This window comes from Parus major, chromosome Z (genome assembly GCF_001522545.3).
Source record: "Parus major isolate Abel chromosome Z, Parus_major1.1, whole genome shotgun sequence".
Classification (NCBI taxonomy): Eukaryota; Metazoa; Chordata; class Aves; order Passeriformes; family Paridae; genus Parus; species Parus major.
This window is the reverse complement of record NC_031799.1, coordinates 22,580,561-22,599,514: the sequence shown is the minus strand read 5'-3', so window position 1 is coordinate 22,599,514 and position 18,954 is coordinate 22,580,561. Positions and strand designations below refer to the sequence as shown.

At 37.6% G+C, this 18,954-nt stretch overlaps 1 protein-coding gene across 5 annotated transcripts in view; it reads right to left on the bottom strand.

Annotated features, from left to right (window-relative positions):
• AP3B1 (adaptor related protein complex 3 subunit beta 1) overlaps positions 1–18,954 on the bottom strand; it is a 155,922-nt gene that overhangs the window by 26,485 nt on the left and 110,483 nt on the right. For all 5 annotated transcript variants that reach the window (XR_001525400.3, XM_015652739.3, XM_033520576.1 and 2 more), the window contains 2 exons: positions 3,982–4,213; positions 1,093–1,177 (listed from right to left, as the gene is read on the bottom strand). Coding sequence is in view for 4 of the 5 variants with exons in the window: in XM_015652739.3 (XP_015508225.1) it covers positions 1,093–1,177; positions 3,982–4,213 (317 nt within the window). In the remaining variant the exon portion in view is untranslated. The remainder of the gene's footprint in view (positions 1–1,092; positions 1,178–3,981; positions 4,214–18,954) is intronic.

Sequence of the window (18,954 nt, the reverse complement as noted above, 5' to 3'; positions counted from 1 at the left end):
AACAAGAAATGTTATTTTAGCAGTAGTACTTTAGGAGTAACTTGGGTACATCTCTATTGTTAGGATTTTCAAGCTATCTTCAATAACCTGTCAGTTGAACAAGCTGTGCTTACTAACAGTACACTAAAATTGCTACAGAAATTTTCTAAAGGAAGGATAGAACTTTCACAAAGGTATTCCCTTAAACTAAATTGCAGCAATGTGAATGTCTATTCAATATCCCTCTTTTTCTGCTGAATATTGAAAGCTGAGCTTCTTGTAACAAAGCATGTAAATAATCCATTATTTCAATATATATATATATGTATGTATATATATATCTATAAAATATAAAATTGTGCAGATCTGTGTAGTACCTTAGCACAGTTTAAAACACCACATCAACCTGAAAAGCTCCTAAAAAAGGTGTGAGTTTTCTCCCATCCATTCTTTCCCAATTGTGGGACATTGCTACTGTAAATTACCTGGGTTTCAAACACTAGTTTGTACCAGAATTCTCAGTGTGTGAATGGATTCCCCACTAACCTAGGACATAGAAAGAAGGCCTTGCACAAAAAATGTAGATCAGGCATGCTAGACAATATTTAGCAGGCCAGCCCGTTACTCGATTTCATTCTCACTATTGATTTAAAAGAATCTACAGCATGAGGAACAAAGTTCTTTGGCGAGCAAATTTTGGGGTTATTTTCAGGCAGTCATGTTACAGCGACCACAAGCAGCCATAATGAAGACTTAGGGTAGTAAAACTGCTCAGACTATGTGCCATTTTGACTTGCTGTTTCTTACAAGAAGAACACACACAAAACAGTACAGCAGAACAGTCAGACATGACTGCTCCTTTCAAGACAGTGTTAACAAGAAAAATCCCAAGAAGAGAGAGACAAAAAAGCAAAGCTTCTGAAAGTAAAACTAAACACTAATAATGTGCTATTTCTCTTAAAACATCTTGGATATATATAATGTTGTAAATTTTGTTTAATTCTTTGAATATTTAATAAAATAGTGAGTCCGATACCACTAAATAGACTTCCAGTGAGCACTACTTTTACCTTCCAGAAGCAAAAATTTATCTTCCCCCTCCCAGGAACTTACCATAACTGGAAACTGGCTGTCTGGGTAGAATCACAGAAGTCAATACCCATTGTAGCAGTAATGGATCCTCCAGGCTCCAGGCACTCTGCATGAAGAGATTTTTAACAGGTGAAGTACCCATGCAAGACCAACAGAAGATGCCAGATGTAACCCCCTCAAACTTCACATAACGAAAACCCCCAAAAAGCTCCGTAAGAAAAAATCCAATAATTGTAGTTTTATTACAAGTAGGAATCACTGAAATGTCACACTTGCATGTTTAAGCATCTTAGATTCCCCCTCCCATGCAGTAAATGCACATGAAATGTTGCCATTTCAGTCTTAGAGACCCATCAACAAAATAATACCTTGGATTAGAAAAGCAAGGAAAGGAAAAATATTTACAGAAAATAATTACATATTGAAGTGATATTCTTCTAATTGTCCACAGATCCAGCACTGAGATTTCATTTTCAGTAACACTGGTTTGCAGGTTTAGTTAGTAAATAGCAAAACACAAGAAATTAAATCTATATTAACACACACCGTAATGGAAAATAAGCTGAACTTTAACTACTACTTAATTACTGTGGTTTACTTGTATCTCAACATTCCACTTGCATTAGTTGGAAGTTGGAAGGGTGAAGAAAAATTATGAACACTTAATGGAGGATCACTTTGTGCTATACAAGCAGTGAAGACTGAGACGCTCTTGGCAGTGAAGATATCAAGAGACATCCTTATTCTTAGATTCTTGGCTAAATCACTACACTGTTTCCCTAATGTTGTAGAGATAAAGCTTTCATTAAAGGCTTTTCCTTGTAAGCTCTTTCTTTACAAAAGTAAAAGCAAGCATTGAAGCAGACTTTGTCTTTTCAAGATTACAACAAAGAGCTGAAAGTACGCTTAAAAGAGAGGAATTAAAATAAAAAGGATTAGGCAAGCAGAAAAATGTCTGATTTCCAGATTATCCACAATGTATCTAATGCTTTTCAGGAACTGAAAGCAGTAAAGCTGCTCCATGACAAAATGTAATAAAATTCAACTATTTCAAGATTAAATTTGTAAAAATACAGAAAACATGGAGTGGCTAAAGTCTAAACTTACACTAGGAAGTGAATAGAAAACGGAAGTATTCCAAGGAGTCTGTTTAAAGCACTGAAAGATGACAGGCTGCAGATCAAATTCAGATCAAAAGAATTAACTTTACCAAAGCCTTTGAGCTTAATGTTTTCAAAGGGAGTTTCAAACACACTTAGGAACAAGAAAACGTTGTGCACAGGGACTTGGGTGAAATAATTTGAACCATTTCTTCTGGAAGAATCAGGACAATTGACAACAATAACTTCAGATCCAGCAGGAATACCTGTCTACACTGACTCTTCTTCTATTGGGTCTGCTAGGTAAATTACAGGATATGTTTTCCAAACACCAGAAACACAAAATGTAGTAAGAAGAGGGTTTATAGACTTAGTTCTACATAAAATGACAAAGAATACAAAAAATGTGCATTCAAGCAAGAAAAACAACATTTTTGGAAGAACTACAGATGATGGATAGCTTATTTTCTGCAAAAGAAACCAACGGCTCTGCAGGACAGACACCACAATATCTTTCTTGGAGAAATGAATACTTTAAAGGGTAGGATTGAGGTGGAGCTCAAGGAACATGAAGTGGATAATTAATTCCACTTTTTTCCCCCATGTTTTTATGCGAGACAAGTGAATGCTACTGTTAATTGACTGTTATTGTGGGTACAGTATCTCCTGATCTGATTTATAGCATTACTAGATTTCTACTTGTTAGCCTTTGTGCTTTATTTCTTCAAATTTTTAGAGGTAGGGATATAAAATAAAGCTCATCAGCAAAACTTACTTGACATCTCAATTCTGAGCTGGACTTGGTTTGACGAATTAGCAGCAAAATGTTCACTTAAAAAATAAAAACTAATAGAGTTCTAAAAGTGACTGCCTTGATCAAGTATGTATCATTACAAAGATGCAAATGTTGCTATTATTAATTTTAACTCTGAAATAAATTATAGCACTGAGCAATTGCATTTGCAATTTACACCTGCTATTTGGTGTAAATTTGGTTAAAAAAAAAAGTAGTTCAATAATTTAGAGCTATTTAACACAAACATCTTAACAACTGAAAGCAAAGAATACTCTTTAGTTCACTGTTGTGCTTTAGGAACATGTTCCTGTGTTCTTCTATCATGATACAAATTCACATAATAATGTACCTTGTTGAAGGAGAAGAATTTGTACTATGAAACAGAGACACCTCTGTTCCTTCTGACTACACCACAATGTCCTAAAGTAAAGAACTCCTGAGAAAAGAAAACAGGTTGTGTACATAGGTGTTACTCCTGAAAAAAAACTTGCTGTGATCTGTGCTCTTTCTCAAGTTTTATACTCTTTTCCACAGATGGAAATGTAGCAAAAGAACTATCCTGATTAGAAAGTAAAACAATTTAGTCTAAGCAGACATACTGTGGAACTATGGCATGTACAAGCTAAACTAAACATACATCTCCACTCTACTCTCATAAGCTCATAAGGAAAAAATGACAATGCTCTGAGCCATCAATATAAATAATACATTTACAAATTGATTTCAAGCTCTGTAAGAAAATAATTATGAATATAAAATCAAAACCTCATTTTTAATAGAAGCCCATAATAGCCAGTGTAAAATAAGACAGTAAGAGAATCAAAGTTTGTAGGGATGGAGAAAGATTTTGTCCTAACAAGCAGATAGTTGAAGAGTGTGTGCATGTGTGTATATCCACACCCCCTGCCACACACTCATACATGAGTATACATGTAACTATGCAAAACCACTTTGCTGTATTAGAAATTTTGATGAAGATTAAGAGTCTGGTTGTTTAACATCAGATACGGTTACCTATTGGATTAAACTCATGCATCCTCATGCCTGGAGGTAATTTCTTCTCCCCAATGTGAATATTCTCTATCTTCTGATCAGTTGTGTTTGTTACTGTCACTTGCACAGGTACCATACGATCACCAAAAATGCCTGGCTGTCTTGAGAAGTGATAATGAGCTGCTAATCCTTTCCCACTCATTCGATGAAGCAGCTCATGTGTTTTTGTTGGCACAGAGACTTGCATAGTGACCTGTTAGATATAACACAGTAGTTAGGAAATGTTTTAAGTCAAGAACACTAAAAATGACAATTGAATATTGCATTTTTGATGCAGTTAGAGCACCTGCTTTTGAGTTGGAATTTTAGTGAACCAGAAACATGTAAGGACATAATGAAATGCATAAGCAAATTGCAGTAATAGATACCAGATAACAGAGCCTAAAAACATTTCTGGTGCTGAAAATATCTTTGTCATATCCATCTCATTTTCCACTATAAAACTGTTTTCAATTATTTAGCTTTACAGTTAGGTATGACATTATCACATTTTTTTAAAAGTTACAGTTAAACAGTTGTTTTTATCCAAGAAACATTCTATGCATCAGAATTCAAGGGTATTCCCAAGCTCACTGTGGAAAGTGAAAGTATAGTGAGAGATTGTCTTCTGTTTCTCTTGTTAAAACCACAAAAATTGTTGTCTAGTAATTACACTGGTGAAATAGTAAAAATAGTTATACAGAGCAGAAGGGTGCTGACACTTTTTAAACAGTCTTGCTGCTAGAAGCAACGAGAAAAATCCCAAGGATATTTCAGTCCATTCTATCCTGCAGAAATAGCATGATAAAAAAGACATTCAGTGTGCATTCCAAGATACTACTGACAAGGAAATCATGAGCACAAAAGTACAAAAGTAAGGCATATACAGAAATAAGCAGACAAGTGAATTTGAATTCTTTACACATGTTTTAAGGAAAGATCAGGGTCACTTCAAACTGTATTTATTAAAAAATGAGCTGTGACATCACACAGACTTACAGCTGACACAAAATGAATGGAAAAGGTATAATTTGTATGGACGTTCACAGTTACTGAAAATTCAAAACAACTTTGAAAAGAAGTCACAAACTTTCACAGACTAAAAGTCTACTTAGTTTTCTAGAAATAACAGACAAGGTCAAACTCTTAACCCCTCAGTTGTCAAGAAATAATAAATAAAATACTTTGAATAATGAATATCTGATTGGTACACAGATGGAGACAATAACAGTAAGAGGTTATTAGCAGTCAAATTAGCATGTTATTTAAACCATTACTCAAATTATGAACAAAAGTCAAGTTTAAGATGGAATTTAAATCTGAAGTTTAAGCTTAGCCTCTAACTTTAAATATTCAACTTAAGGAGGCTATGCATGCGTAAGAGAAAAGTTATTTCATGAAATGATTCTCCCATTTTCATTAATAAGTTTAGGATACATGTTTAACTCATGCTAACAGAAGTATTTTGAAGTACACTAGCTTCTTTGTGCTAACTTATGATTGGTTTTTTTAATAGTACTTATTAATAAGAATGAAAACACAAAAAGTTGTCAGAGTCCATCATGTAGATATATAGAATCACAGAACCACTGAGGTTGGAAAAGATCTGTGTCCAACTGTTTACCCAGCCCTGCCATCTTCAGCAAATCATGTTCCTAGATGTCACACCCACATGCTTTCTGAAGACTCCTACGATGATGATTCCACCACTTCCCTGGCCAGACCATTCCAATGCCTGATAATTCTTTCAGTGAGGAAATGTTTCTTAATACCCAACCTAAACCTCCCCTGGCACAACAGAAGGCCATTTCTATTATTTACCTGGGAGAAGAGGCCAACCCCCACCTCGCTATACCCTCAGCTGTACAGAGTGATAAGGTGCCTCCTAAGCTTCCTTTTCTCTAGGATAAAATCCCCAGCTCCCTCAGCTGCTCCTCACCAGACTTGTGCTCCAGACCTGCCCCCAGCTCCTCTCTGTGAACTTGCTCTAGCACCAGAATGACTTTCTTGTAGTGAAGGGCCCAAAACTGGACACAGCACTTGAAGTGTGGCCTCACCAGTGCCCAGGACAGGGGGACAACCCCTGCCCTGCTCCTGCTGGCCACACTATTGCTGAGCCAGGCCAGGATGCCATTGGCCTTCTTGGCCACCTGGGCACAGCCTGGCTCATGTTCAGCTGCTGCCACCAGCACCCCCAGGTCCTTTCCAGCCACTCTGCCCCAGCCTGTGGCACTGCCTGGGGTTGTTGTGACCCAAGGGCAGGACCCAGCACTGGGCCTTGCTAAACCTCACATCATTGGCCTCAGCCTTTTGGACTTCTGTCTTTTACAAAGCTGTGTTTGCTGGGCCAGATGCCCTGGTTGTCTTGCATGTGCTGCATGACAGCACCCAGGATGAGCTGCTCCAAAATGCATACACACAGAGAAAAAAAATCTCACTATACTTAAATTGTAACACTGATTCAAGTTTTACTGAATCCTCTCTGTGATTTTTGGAGATTTTAATCAATGTCTATGCCCCCTTCAGCATTACTTCTTGTTTCAGTAATAAAAAGCTTGTGAGCCCATTCACTTTTATTTTCAACATCATACTATACATAGCAGCAAAAATGCAAAGGACAATCAGAATAATGACATTATGTTTAAGTCATCTTTCTTTGTACAGAACATTAATTTTCACTTGCATTTAATGTGGCAGTACTAGAAATAAATAAAACATATATATGTTGAACAAAACAATTTAATTCTGGAAAATTAGAATTTTCAAAGCCTCTACTTGCTACCTAGGATTTTGAGCTGACTAAGGCTGATGTGACTGTAATGTGATGTATTTAACAGCTGCATCAGTCTGGTAAACAATTTATTGTTTTAATTCTAAAATTTTTAATGCAGTTGCGATAAAGCCCATGGGGCAGGTACCTGCAATCATTCTGGGGTTAAAATAAAACCACACAGAGTTAAGAGAACAAGAAGCATCTACTAACCAGGAGATAATCTCCTACAAATCTTACACAGCATATGTTTAAATAATAGAAGTCGTTTGTGTACCTTTGGATGGTTTATGAAAATAACCAATCAATTCTGCAGACACAACATTATTTCTAAAGGAAATCTATGTGACTCATGATGCCTGCAGATACACAGAGACAAACCACACATATTTTATCAGTTTATTACAGTAAGCAAATAAGCGTGGAATGAGAGTGCACATAACTGTCTACTTAACGCTTACTGAAACATTTATAAGAGCTGTTATCTCCCTAATAACAGACAGACAGTGTGCAATTTTAGAGAGGAGAAAAGCTTCATATTTTTTAACACTTCACTAAAAAGTAACTGAAGAGTGTAAAATGAAAAATACTCTGTGCAGTTAGCTGGTAATGGACCATATTATCAACTCAAGTTAGATTTATAGGATACAAACTAGTCACTAATAGTTATTTTATGACAGAGCGTGTCTGCTTTTTTGGGTTTAGATTATTAAGATTAAACTTGCAAAACTTTTTTTCTACAGCTGTTTAGAAAGACAATAAAAAAATTTAAAATATTGACTGCCCTCCCACCCCATTTTGACTGAAAGCAACCACATGTAGGAACTCCACAGTGATACCATATGGTTACACTATATTGGTACCAGTCGGACTGGCCAAAAGGCTGACTGCACATGTTGAAAGACAATTCATCACCCTAAAAGAACTTAAAGTATTTTTAAACTAGCTCTTGTATAAGAGCAAGAGCAACATTAAGATTTTGCCACACCCCCCCCCCCACCCCATCATGGGGAAAAAATGGGAAAAGTGTAAGATCACTGATAATAGTAGTTGTGGCTTGCTTTATCACAACTGAGATGACTAGCTGCAAACCAGAATCTTCCCAATATTAACACGTGAGCTTTTTGCCAGCTCAGTAAGTCTTTATTAATTAAGCTTACATCAATATAAAAAACTATTTTCCATAATTATTTAAAGTAAAAAGCACTACATGGTTTATTAAACCTACTACAGAAGAGGCAGACATACATTCCTGTCTGAAGCACCACAGAGTCAAAAATAATCAGAATGGTTTGAGAGAGACCTTAAAGAGGCATTGTTACTATTAATACTATTTTTACTACAGACACAAAATTCTGTTTGTTTTCTTTTGTATTTATTCCTAAGTTTAAAAATCCTGCAATGATGAACTTAGACTAATTCTTGATCCTAGTTCCTAAGTGTACATATGTTTGGATAAAACACGCATTATTGAAAAAAAAAGTTTGTTTCTAAGGATAATGAAAATTATAATTCTATTCCTCTAATTTAAATTCTGTTAAAGCAGTGAACTACATCATTTAATCTAAGTAATCCTCCTACTGGCAATATCCATGACATAATCCAAGAATTACCTACTGAGCTGTGAGAGCTATAATCTCTCTCTCACTCATGGTGAGGCTATGCTCCAGTAACTCTGCAACAGCTAAGAAGAGAAGGACTATCACACAGCCCAGCCACATTTACATGATCTTTCAACTGAAGCCATGAGAGCAATTACCTATAATTTTTTAATATTAGTATAAAAATGGAAAAACAGAAAACAAAAGTCAACTACCGGCAGGAAACATGACCTTTTGCTCAATTAACAGTTATATATTACTCACAGTCACAAGGCAATGTCTCCCTTATACAGCTCTTACAAAAATAATTATTAATTCATAAAAAGATCAAGTGCAAGCAAAGAATGTCAGCATCCTAGTCTGCATTATTTCAAGAGGCTGTTGGAAATCTCAACATTATATCATACCTAAGTCACAATATGAAGGACTGTCAAAGTAATAACAGAATTCCCCTTACAAGGAGCAAGGAAACCAAACAAGCAAGGAGGCTAGCTCCTATTTTGTACAATCTACAAAAAAAAAGAAATTAACTGGATACTGTTATTTAATTTGGGCTAATTTATCTAGACATCAGACACCCAAGAACATGTGTTGAAGTCTGAAGACACTTTCCACCAAAAGTGCATTTAAGTGCTCTATATATACTAAATACTTTCTAAAAGCAATGTCTGCTAGGAACACCTTCAATTTCTAATACATCCTAACTCCCTTCTTTTCGCATTGTCACCAACTTTTAGACTCCACACTTCCCTTAATTATTAGCGTCAATGAGGCTAATTGAAAATTACCATATTAATGATCACTATCTTCAAACTGTTAGTGGTATCAGACAATTTCAGACATTATAAAATGAGTTCCAAAAATTCTTACTTGATTTTGATATTGATAGATTAATACTTTTGTCTCCAAAACCTTGCAAGAAAAATAAAACTCAAAAGAAATAAAACCCAAAACTTCTCAAATAGCTTCCACTGATTTTTAAATCACCCAGAGATGGATCCCAAACAAAAGACTGCTTTTATTATGCTGCCCATTGTCTGACTCTGAAAAGCTGCTAAAATTAATGGGTTTCTCTGCCTTTTTTGTTTTTCTATTGTAATATTTGTATGGTCTCGAATCATCCTTTCAAAAAGAATCACGTGCTCAAGGTAACAATAGAATGGCTTGGATTGGAAGGGACCATAAAGATCAAGTTCCAGTGTGCCTGCCAGGGACAGGCACACCTTTCACTAGGTCAGGTTGCTGAGAGCTCCATCCAACCTGGCCTTGAACACTGCCAGGGATGGGGTATTCACAACTTGACTTGACAACCTGTTCCAGTGTCTCACCACCCTCACAGAACAGAATTTACTCCCAATATCTAATCTTAACCAGGCTTCTTACAGTTTGAATCCATCCTCCTTGTCCTGTGAGCGCATGCTCTTGTAATACGTCCCTCTCCATACTTTTGGTAGGCTCCCATCAGGTACCAGAAGACTGCAATTAAGTCACTCCAAAGTTTTCTCTTTTCCAGCCTTTCCTCATAGTGGAGATGCTCCATCCCTTGGACCAACTTGGTGGCCTCCTCTGGGCTCACTCCAGCAGGTCCTTCCTGTGCAGCCCTGCAGGTGGGGTCTCAGCAGAGCAGAGCAGAGGGGCAGAATCCCCTCCCTGGCCCTGCTGCCCACGCTGCTCTGGATGCAGCCCAGGACACGTTTGGCTCTCTGGGCTGGGAGTGCCCATGGCTGGGTCATGTCCAGCCTCTCACCCAGCAGCACCCCCAAACCCCTCTGGGCAGGGCTGCTGTGATCTGTCCATCCCCCAGCCTGGACTCAGACCAGGGCTGCTCTGACACAGGTGGGGGACCAGCACTTGGTCTTGTCAGGATATTTCCATGGGCCCTCACCTAGAGCTTGTCCAGGTCCCTCTGGATGGCATCCTGTCCTTCAGATGTGGCAACTGTACCACTTCACTTGGTGACATACGCAAATTTGCTGAGGGTCTATTTGTTCCCTATGTGTATGTCATTAATGAAGATAGTAAATAACACTAGTCCTTGAGTGACACCACCTTGTCAATGATGTCCACCAAGACTCTGAGATGCTGACCATCACCCACTGAATATGGACATTCAAATACTTTCTTATCAATCTAATTGTCCACACACCAAATTCATGTCCCCAGTTAGACAGAGGGGGAGGCAAAATAGGGAGAGCAGAAGGGCCGGATGAAGGGGGCCCAAAAACACAGGGAAGCCCTTATCCCATTTCACACCTGGATCCCATCTTATCCCCACACCCCACTTCATCAGAGTCTGCCCACTTATAGGATAAGTTATCCTTATGGGATAAATTCCATTATCCCAGTCTCCTCCCTTTATCCCAGCTTCTCCTATTTGTGGTACACTGTCAAAGACTTTACAGAAGTCCAGTGAAATGATATTTGTAACCCTTCCCTTACCCACTGATGCTGTCACCCCATCATAGAAAGGCACTGGCTTGGTCAGACAGGACTTAGCCTTCCTGCAGCCATGCTGGCTGTCCCAAGTCACCTGCCTGTCCTCCATGTGCCTTAACACAGCCTCCAGGAGTTTCTGTTCCATCATCCTCCCAGGCACAGAAGTGAGGCTGACAGGTCAGCCTCAGGGTCCCAGGGTCCTCCTTCCTACCCTCCTTAAAAATGGCTACCATGTTTCCCCTTTTTCAGTCACCTGACACTTGCCCTGAGTGCTGTGACTTTTCAAATGTCATGGAGACTGGCTTGGCAACTACATCAGCCAGTTCCCTCAGGACTCTGGGATGCATCTCCTTGGGTACATTCAGGTTCCTCAGGTGGTCACAAACCTCACTGTCTTTTACAGTGGGAGGGACTTTGCTCTCCCAGTCCTCATCCTGCTAGCCACTCAGTCAAGAGGTGTGGAAAGAGTTTCCCATTGAAGAGTAAGGCAAAAGTTAAGTACTTCAGCCTCTTCTTTGTCTGTTGTCACCCATTCTTCATTTTTCCAGTGTTGTTTATCAGAGGGGGTCCCCCTTCTTTGACCTTCCTTTTGTGGTTAACCTACCTGTAGAAGCCCTTCCTGTTATTCTTTGTGTCCCTTGCCAGCTTCAGTTCCAGTTTTGTCGCCTTGGCCTTTCTCATCCCTTCCCTACACAACGGTGCTTCATCTCTAAACTCTTCCTAGGTCACCTGTCCTGGTTTCCACTGCCTGTGCATTTGCTTCTTCCCCTTAATTCTGACCAGCAAGTTCCTACTCAGCCATGCTGGTCTCTTGCCCTCCTCGTCCGATTTCTTGCTCCTGGGGATTGCCAGCTCTTGTGCTCTATGGAAGAGTTCCTTAAAGATCTGCCAGATCTCTTCTACTCCCTCGTCCCTGAGGGCAACCTGTCAGGGGATCCCCCTGACTGGGTTCCCAGAGGACTGAAATTCTGCTTTCCTAAAGTTCAAGAGCCAGACTTCTACTCCTTACCCAACCCCTATCCCTCAGCCCTGCACACCTCACCAATGAATGACCCCTGCAGCCCAGGCTGCCTCCAGTCTTGGTGTCCCAGTTAGCTCACCTGCACTGGTGACCAACAGATCCTGTAACACATTCCCTCAGCAGGGCTGTCTGTCACCTAGATCAGGATATTATCCTCCACACACTCCAGGGGTCTCCTGGATTGCCTACAGCCCTCCAAGCTACTTTCCCAACAGCTGCTGGGGTGGTTGAGCTGCCCCTGCAGGACAAGATCCTGCGGGCTCAATGCCTCCTGTGGCGGGAGCAGGAAGGTTTGGTCAGTGGGCTCCCCTTGGTCAGGCAGCTGTAGCAGACCCCAGCCACAGCGTTCCCTTTGCTGCCTCAGTCTCTGACTCATAGCCACAGGCTTTCCACCTGCTTACGGATATAAGCTATGAATTTAGAGCTGATGAAAATCTTCTGTAGCACTAAATTATCTATTTTCTAATACTTTTATACCCCTTAGACTTTTTCCTATGGTTTTCTTAAAATAGCATCAACTAGACAGAATTGCAGTTACTCAGGATCCATAGGAAGTATTGCTTTTTGAGCAATAAATACTATATATATATAAATATATACTTTTATACATGATATAAAAGAACCAGAACTGGGGCTTAACCTCAACAGCAGGAAACTCTAGTAGTTCCATACCAAAAATCAAGAACTTCAAAACAAAGTGTGCACCTGTTCTGTGTAACTAGGGGCCAGTGAGACAGCTTGCATTTTGCATAAATAATAGAGCCTAAAGCTTTGTGTTACAATAACACCTGGCTTTATTTGAGATTTGGCATCTTTGCCTTTTTCTTCTGCTGAACATATTGAATCACATGAAAAATCCAATGAAAATATTAGTAAAATCTTTTAAAATGCCACATAAGAAAAAAGTTCAGTAGCAACAAAATGGGAATTTTCTCACGATTAAGTCAGAGTTATAAACAATCATGAAGAAAAGGCCTAAAGTCAGTCACATAATTATGGGATAAAAACCTTGGTATAAATTCAGAGGTACACATTCTCCCCCAGAAGATCTGCTGGGATCATTAGTGGACTATAAAAAGGGCTTAAATAGATACCAAGGAAAAATTTTTTTCACTAACACTAACAGAAAATTCCTACACTTAAACTGGTGAATATCTTACCTGTGTATGGGATACCCCAAGATTTTCTATCCTTTTGTACTATGTATGCTTCCATGAGGTGAAAAGCAGATGGTCTGGTAGCTGATGCATATGTGAGACTTTCATCAAGCAGCATGAAACACTTAGTCACTAGGTGTTTCAAGGAAAAAGCATTCTCTCAATACAAAACCAAGTAATTCACTTCAATTTAGTGATTCCATTCTTCCACTGACCACTAAACTGCAAAGTCTGAGAACTGCACTTTGGGACAAGGTTTAGTGGTGGCCTCAGCAGTGTAAGGTTTGCAGATGGACACAATGGTCTTTTTCAGCCTCAGTGGTTCTCTGATTCTATGATTACCTGAAGTAGTTTAGGAGTTAGAAAAACAGAGTGTCATCCTCACCTTGTATCCTAATTATGAATTTGAAATAGTAGACATTGCTGAGAAGAATTAATATAGATTTTGGCATTGAGTCTAAATGACTTCAAAGAAGTTCCTACAAATGGTTTCTAGTATATTATTTTGATTTTTGGCAAACAGCCAGTTCTTTAGAGACCTCTAAAGTGAAAACAATACTGAACCCTACTGGCCATAATGTATAATCTTACAGTTATATTTATACAACAACAACTCATATTGGTTCCTTTCAACAGAAGCATCTAGCTCAAATTTTTTCCCAGAAAAGGACACCATCTGTCAGGATAAGTGTATAATACAACTGAAACACTTCTGCACAGTATTATCCACAAGCCAAAGTGAATTCTGCCTTTCATACACCATATTCAAAATCCAGTACAAGTATTTATGAATGCCAAAATGTAAATTACATCTTTACTGCCTTCACATGATTATATCTGAACCTAGTTCACTACATTGTTGTTGAAGAATGCAACACGTTCCTTTGGCTTGTATCAGGATGATCCTAATGCACAGTAGACCACTCACAAGGACAAAAAACCTGAAACAAGCACTGAACACACTGCACATAGACATCTGTATCAGCACTTCCTCAATGCAGGAGAAGAATCCTGTGTACCACACCACATCTCTTATACATGATATTGATGTGACGATTTTCTCCAAGTTTTATTTAATTATACACATATTATTTTAACCTAAACAAATCCATAGTCCTTAGACTGTAAAAAATTACAGCTGACCTGAGGCCATGCTAACATAGTTTTTCTGGGTTTTGTTTTCCTCAAGCTTTCCTTAAGCTTTGTTTTCCATCCTTAAAAACCAAGTAAAAAAATCATGCACTATTTAGTAGTCTGTTAAGCAATGAAGAAGTTTATTTATAACCAATTACTTGTTTGTTTAATTTTAAAAGCACATTTCCATTTTTTACCCAGAAACAGAAGTTGTGGTGTCGAATGACTTATTCATCCTTCACAATGACCTTTCACACTTGTAAGAAGAAACACCACTCGATCTCACCCACACTGCTCAGAACAATGCAAGCAACACCAAGCACAGCATGCTCCAGTCAAAAACTTCACCCCATGGATGTCTCAAATGAAGGCTCCACTGTACAGACCCAGACACTGAATGCAGGCAGTAGCTGTGGCTATGGTTAAGGCCTTTAGCTATGTGGATGACTGATGGCAAATTAGGTAACTTTTTCTCATCTACTTTTGGAATTATCTTGGTCCTACTAATGTAAGGTATTACTGCTACTGCTGTCTAAGACTGACACAGATTGTTACCTCACTGAGCATAAATGCAGCAGCAGGAAGATTATGACAATGACCATTACTAAAACTTGGTTCATTTTAAAACATCTTGTAGTACACAAATGTATATCATAGTTCAAATTTTTGATACACGTAGCAGCCATACATTCTAATATTGCTGGTGTTAGAAAGGTCCTTCAGTGTAAACAGTAGAATGATTTTTGTACATTTTTTTCATAAAACATTCCAAAGTAATAATAGCAAAGTTTTACGCAAATTTCCTTTTGCAGTCATGAACTCCTAAATTGCACTATGGAACTGAAAGATGTATTTTAGAATTCTTACCAATATACTTTTCCCCATTCTTCTGCCATTTTCAAATCAAGAACATAGATGTCAGGGACTAGAAACAACAAGCAACACTTGCAAACATATAAAGATGGAAATGTTTCTTAACCCAAGTGAATAGAAGTTAAAAATGAAAATTTTTATCAACTTTTCAGAAATCAGTATTAATTATGAAGGTTCTAGAATGACTTTTTTTAGTCTTAGTATGTCATAGGCCCTGTTCACCAAGCCATCAGGAGAAAAGCATGTAAAAATAAGGTAAAAGACTGGACTAAAGCAAGCTTTTAGAAACTCATATCTTTGATGATACAGTGCTTAATCATAACACTGTTCCACAGCCTTTTTAAAGAGTCTTCTGTCTCTCCAGTATCCTCTAGTGTCTGTGGCACAGGAGGTCAGAAAACATTTCCAAATTATTCTGATTTGAGAACACAATGGCACATCGTTTACCAACCTTCTTAAAAACAATCTTAACACATATTTGGAGGTGGGTAACGGAAGGGGTCCCCTTCCTGCAACTGTTAGCAAGAACTTTTAGAGCACATTAAAATGCATCTGCATTGATGTAATTTAAAAGATTCCAAGTCACCCCATTTTAACAACTGCAGTGTCCTTGCATTTCACTTGCTTTGTACTGCTCACCTACAAGTCATGTGGCAACATACTACTAGTACACAACAGGGAAGATATGGCCTATTTGCAGTAACATCTGTCCACTATTTGAGTTAGCCCCTCGCTTAGCTTTTACTTTCAATGATCAAATACATATTTTCTCAAAAGAGCTTTAGTCTTAACATTTTTGGACAAAGATCTCAGTATTATAATTTGAATACTAGGTGTTTCATGCCTTGTTGTGATGATTTTCAAGTAAAAGTGTGGATGCAGTCCTACATGTATCAACCAAAACCTGGTTATTTATTTTTTCAAGTATGCCAAGCCAAAAAAGAATCAAAATTTCAGTAATCAAGACATTTTGTTATTTAAAAAGCATTACTTCTATTTATATCGATATTTAACAAGAGGAATTTAATTTCAATTTATAGACTATCTAGATAGATATATGTGGAACTGGAATGACATAATTTAAAATTATAAAGGATCCCTATGGTTTTTGGAGTCATCACTCTGTACCAAAATCCAAAACTAACCAGTAATTAAAAAAACCCCACATGCTATTTATAGATGTAGCTGAAGGAAGGAGGTTTCTAAAGAATTTTTACTGCAATAGCAGAAGTCTTTGAATGCAGAACTATGAGAAGTTGTATTTTGAATAACTGTACCTAAAGCTCAACATTTTCCCCCCTATTCTGATGCACAGTCCTCAAAATACTTATTATAATCTCACAGTGTTGTGCTGCAGATGAAATGTAAGAAATCCTAACATCAGAAAACTCAGTTTTCCATGTTTCTCTATTTTATGTAAGATACGGGCAAAAATTTTAAAATATTATAACCTGCTGAACAGCAATTGCACAGATAGTTTAACAAAAAAACCTCTGCATACCTCAAAAAAGTAAGGTATTAGGCATACAGTTGTAATGAAGCTGAATTGACTATTACATATATTTAATGTGTGTTACATTAACATGTATCAACAGCATTCCAGGTGATATATAAATTTATATTCTATTTCTATTATAATTCTGGTTTTGCAGTTAGACTTTGTCACTGGATCACCATTTACTGTGACTCTCAACACTGATTAGCACGTTTTCTGGGCACATGCGGTGTTTCTGTCACTAAACAATGTCTTCTTTTAAATTCTGGTTCAGAATCACTGCTTTGACAACTACTGTCACTGTTCAAGGTCTGCATGAAGCTTCAAACCGCATATTATCACCCATTGACAAACTCGACATTTTATGAAGAACCCCTTCTCACTCTGACTTATCCTCCTTATCCTGTGTAAATAAGTAACGATTCATTTTATAACCTTGACTTTAAACTCCAGCCCTTCCACCCTCTTTTTTCTTCTTCCTAAACAAGTGACAAAGAACAAGGAAGCTGATTGAAGGGGTCCATTATGTATCAACTTAAAGAAAGGCAAAGTGATTGATGAAACTAGCAGTCACCTTCACTGCTAGCTACAGCACCTGTATCCTTTTTGTCAAATGACCTGAAAATCCTGCTGACAGTTTAACATTCACCACAAGGATACACTCTCTAGTACTGTAGTTTTGAATATTTTTATTTGCCCAGAAATTTGTGGGAACATTCTTTAAGATGGAACTACAAATTTAAAATCAGTAGCAATTCGTATTTCTTCACTCAGATCTTGTGCTTTCTTACCAGTTACTTGGCAAAACTATTAAATAATGCTTGCCAGTAAACTGGCAAACCACAGCTCCTCTGCAATTGTCACACATTTAAATTGTTCACATTATAATAACTTTTACAGTAAGATTTGCCAATGGTGATAAGAGAATCTTAGTTAATTTCCTATTAGAGAAGAAAATCAGTTTTCAAGTGTCAGACTAAGTTTTAGAGCTTTTCAGTAACTATCATTTATAAACAAAACTAAACAAACAAAACCCCCCTCCCCACACCACTTTTTCTTCTATTAGTATTTTCAGTTTTAAATAATATTTGGCTACTTTAATACAATTCTGGATCAGCAGATGAAGTAAAACTCCTTTCAATCTCAAAAACAAGATTCAAATTGCCAAGCCCAAACCTTATAGAACTGGAAATTGTTTCCTGCTGTCTGTATGAAATAAAATTTTTACTGGGAAAGTGACAACTGAAAGGCAGGGATACCTCAAAAAAAAAAAAATAACAACACTGCACCCCCCAATCCAGCTTTACTCTGTGTGGGACAGAGCACCATTTCCTTTGGGCATTTATTACCTGTTAAAAACCAATCTTTTGGTGAGTGGCAGTTCAGGGTTTTTGAGAGCAAGCTGCAATATTTCTTCGGGTCTGCAGAGTCATAATTAAAGCTGAACTGAGTGGAATTGGAGAGGGAAGGTCAGCGAGGTGCCGTATGAGAGATGAGGCTGGGCTGATGGGCACCAAATGAACAAATTATGATGGGCCCCACTCAATGTGATGAGGTCAAATGCTTGTTTCTACCCACTGACAGTTCAATTTCCCTGAAATGTCTCTCGGTTCTCTATGAGCTAATTATGAATGAAAAGTTATCAACTGCCCTCACCAAAAAGAGCTTTCTTGGAGCTTTTAATGTCAAAATATTGTTGGAAATGCATGCTGGCCAGCTTTTTAGGCAAACAATACCTAGAACAAACTAAATATCATTGTTGTACAATATACTCTTAATCTACAGCATAGATATAAAACATTCTTTAACTACTGTTAAAAGCATATGTAAGTTTAACAAAGTAAACCCATATTAATATTACTGTTTATTATCAAAAGGCAGAGTGCTTATAGTTTTGTATAGCATAAACATAACTTTCAAATATTTCCGTGTTAATATTTATTTCCAAGAAAACAGTACTGGAGTTTTAGGACTAAGATAACAATGTCTAGGTATATTTCATCATGATATTTCAGCATAATTCTAAAGTGACTGATAAAAATACATAATTCTTTCATGAAACTTTAGTTTTTAAAATAGTGCCCTGACTGCCTTTTAAAAATATTATCTTTCGATATTCAAGAACCTATGGTAGCATATACTTGCAAAGTTCTAAATAAGCAGTAAACATAAAAATTGTTAAATATACATAGAGAAGGTGGATCTTTGAACTGAAGGGAAAAATACAAGTGAATAGACTTTAAAATAGCAATTCAGAACAGGAGTGTCTGAGAAATTCCAGACCATTTATTTGCATAGAGAGATAATTTTGATCGTTTATCTAGGCACAATTATTTACTGCATCAAATTTAAGAGATGAGAGAGTAGTTTAATGCTTTGATTCAGAATGCTACTTTCTTTTTCTTTCTTAAAAAGCTGTTTCTATTTGATATATTTACTTACAAGCCAGAAATTTTAAAGGAAATCCT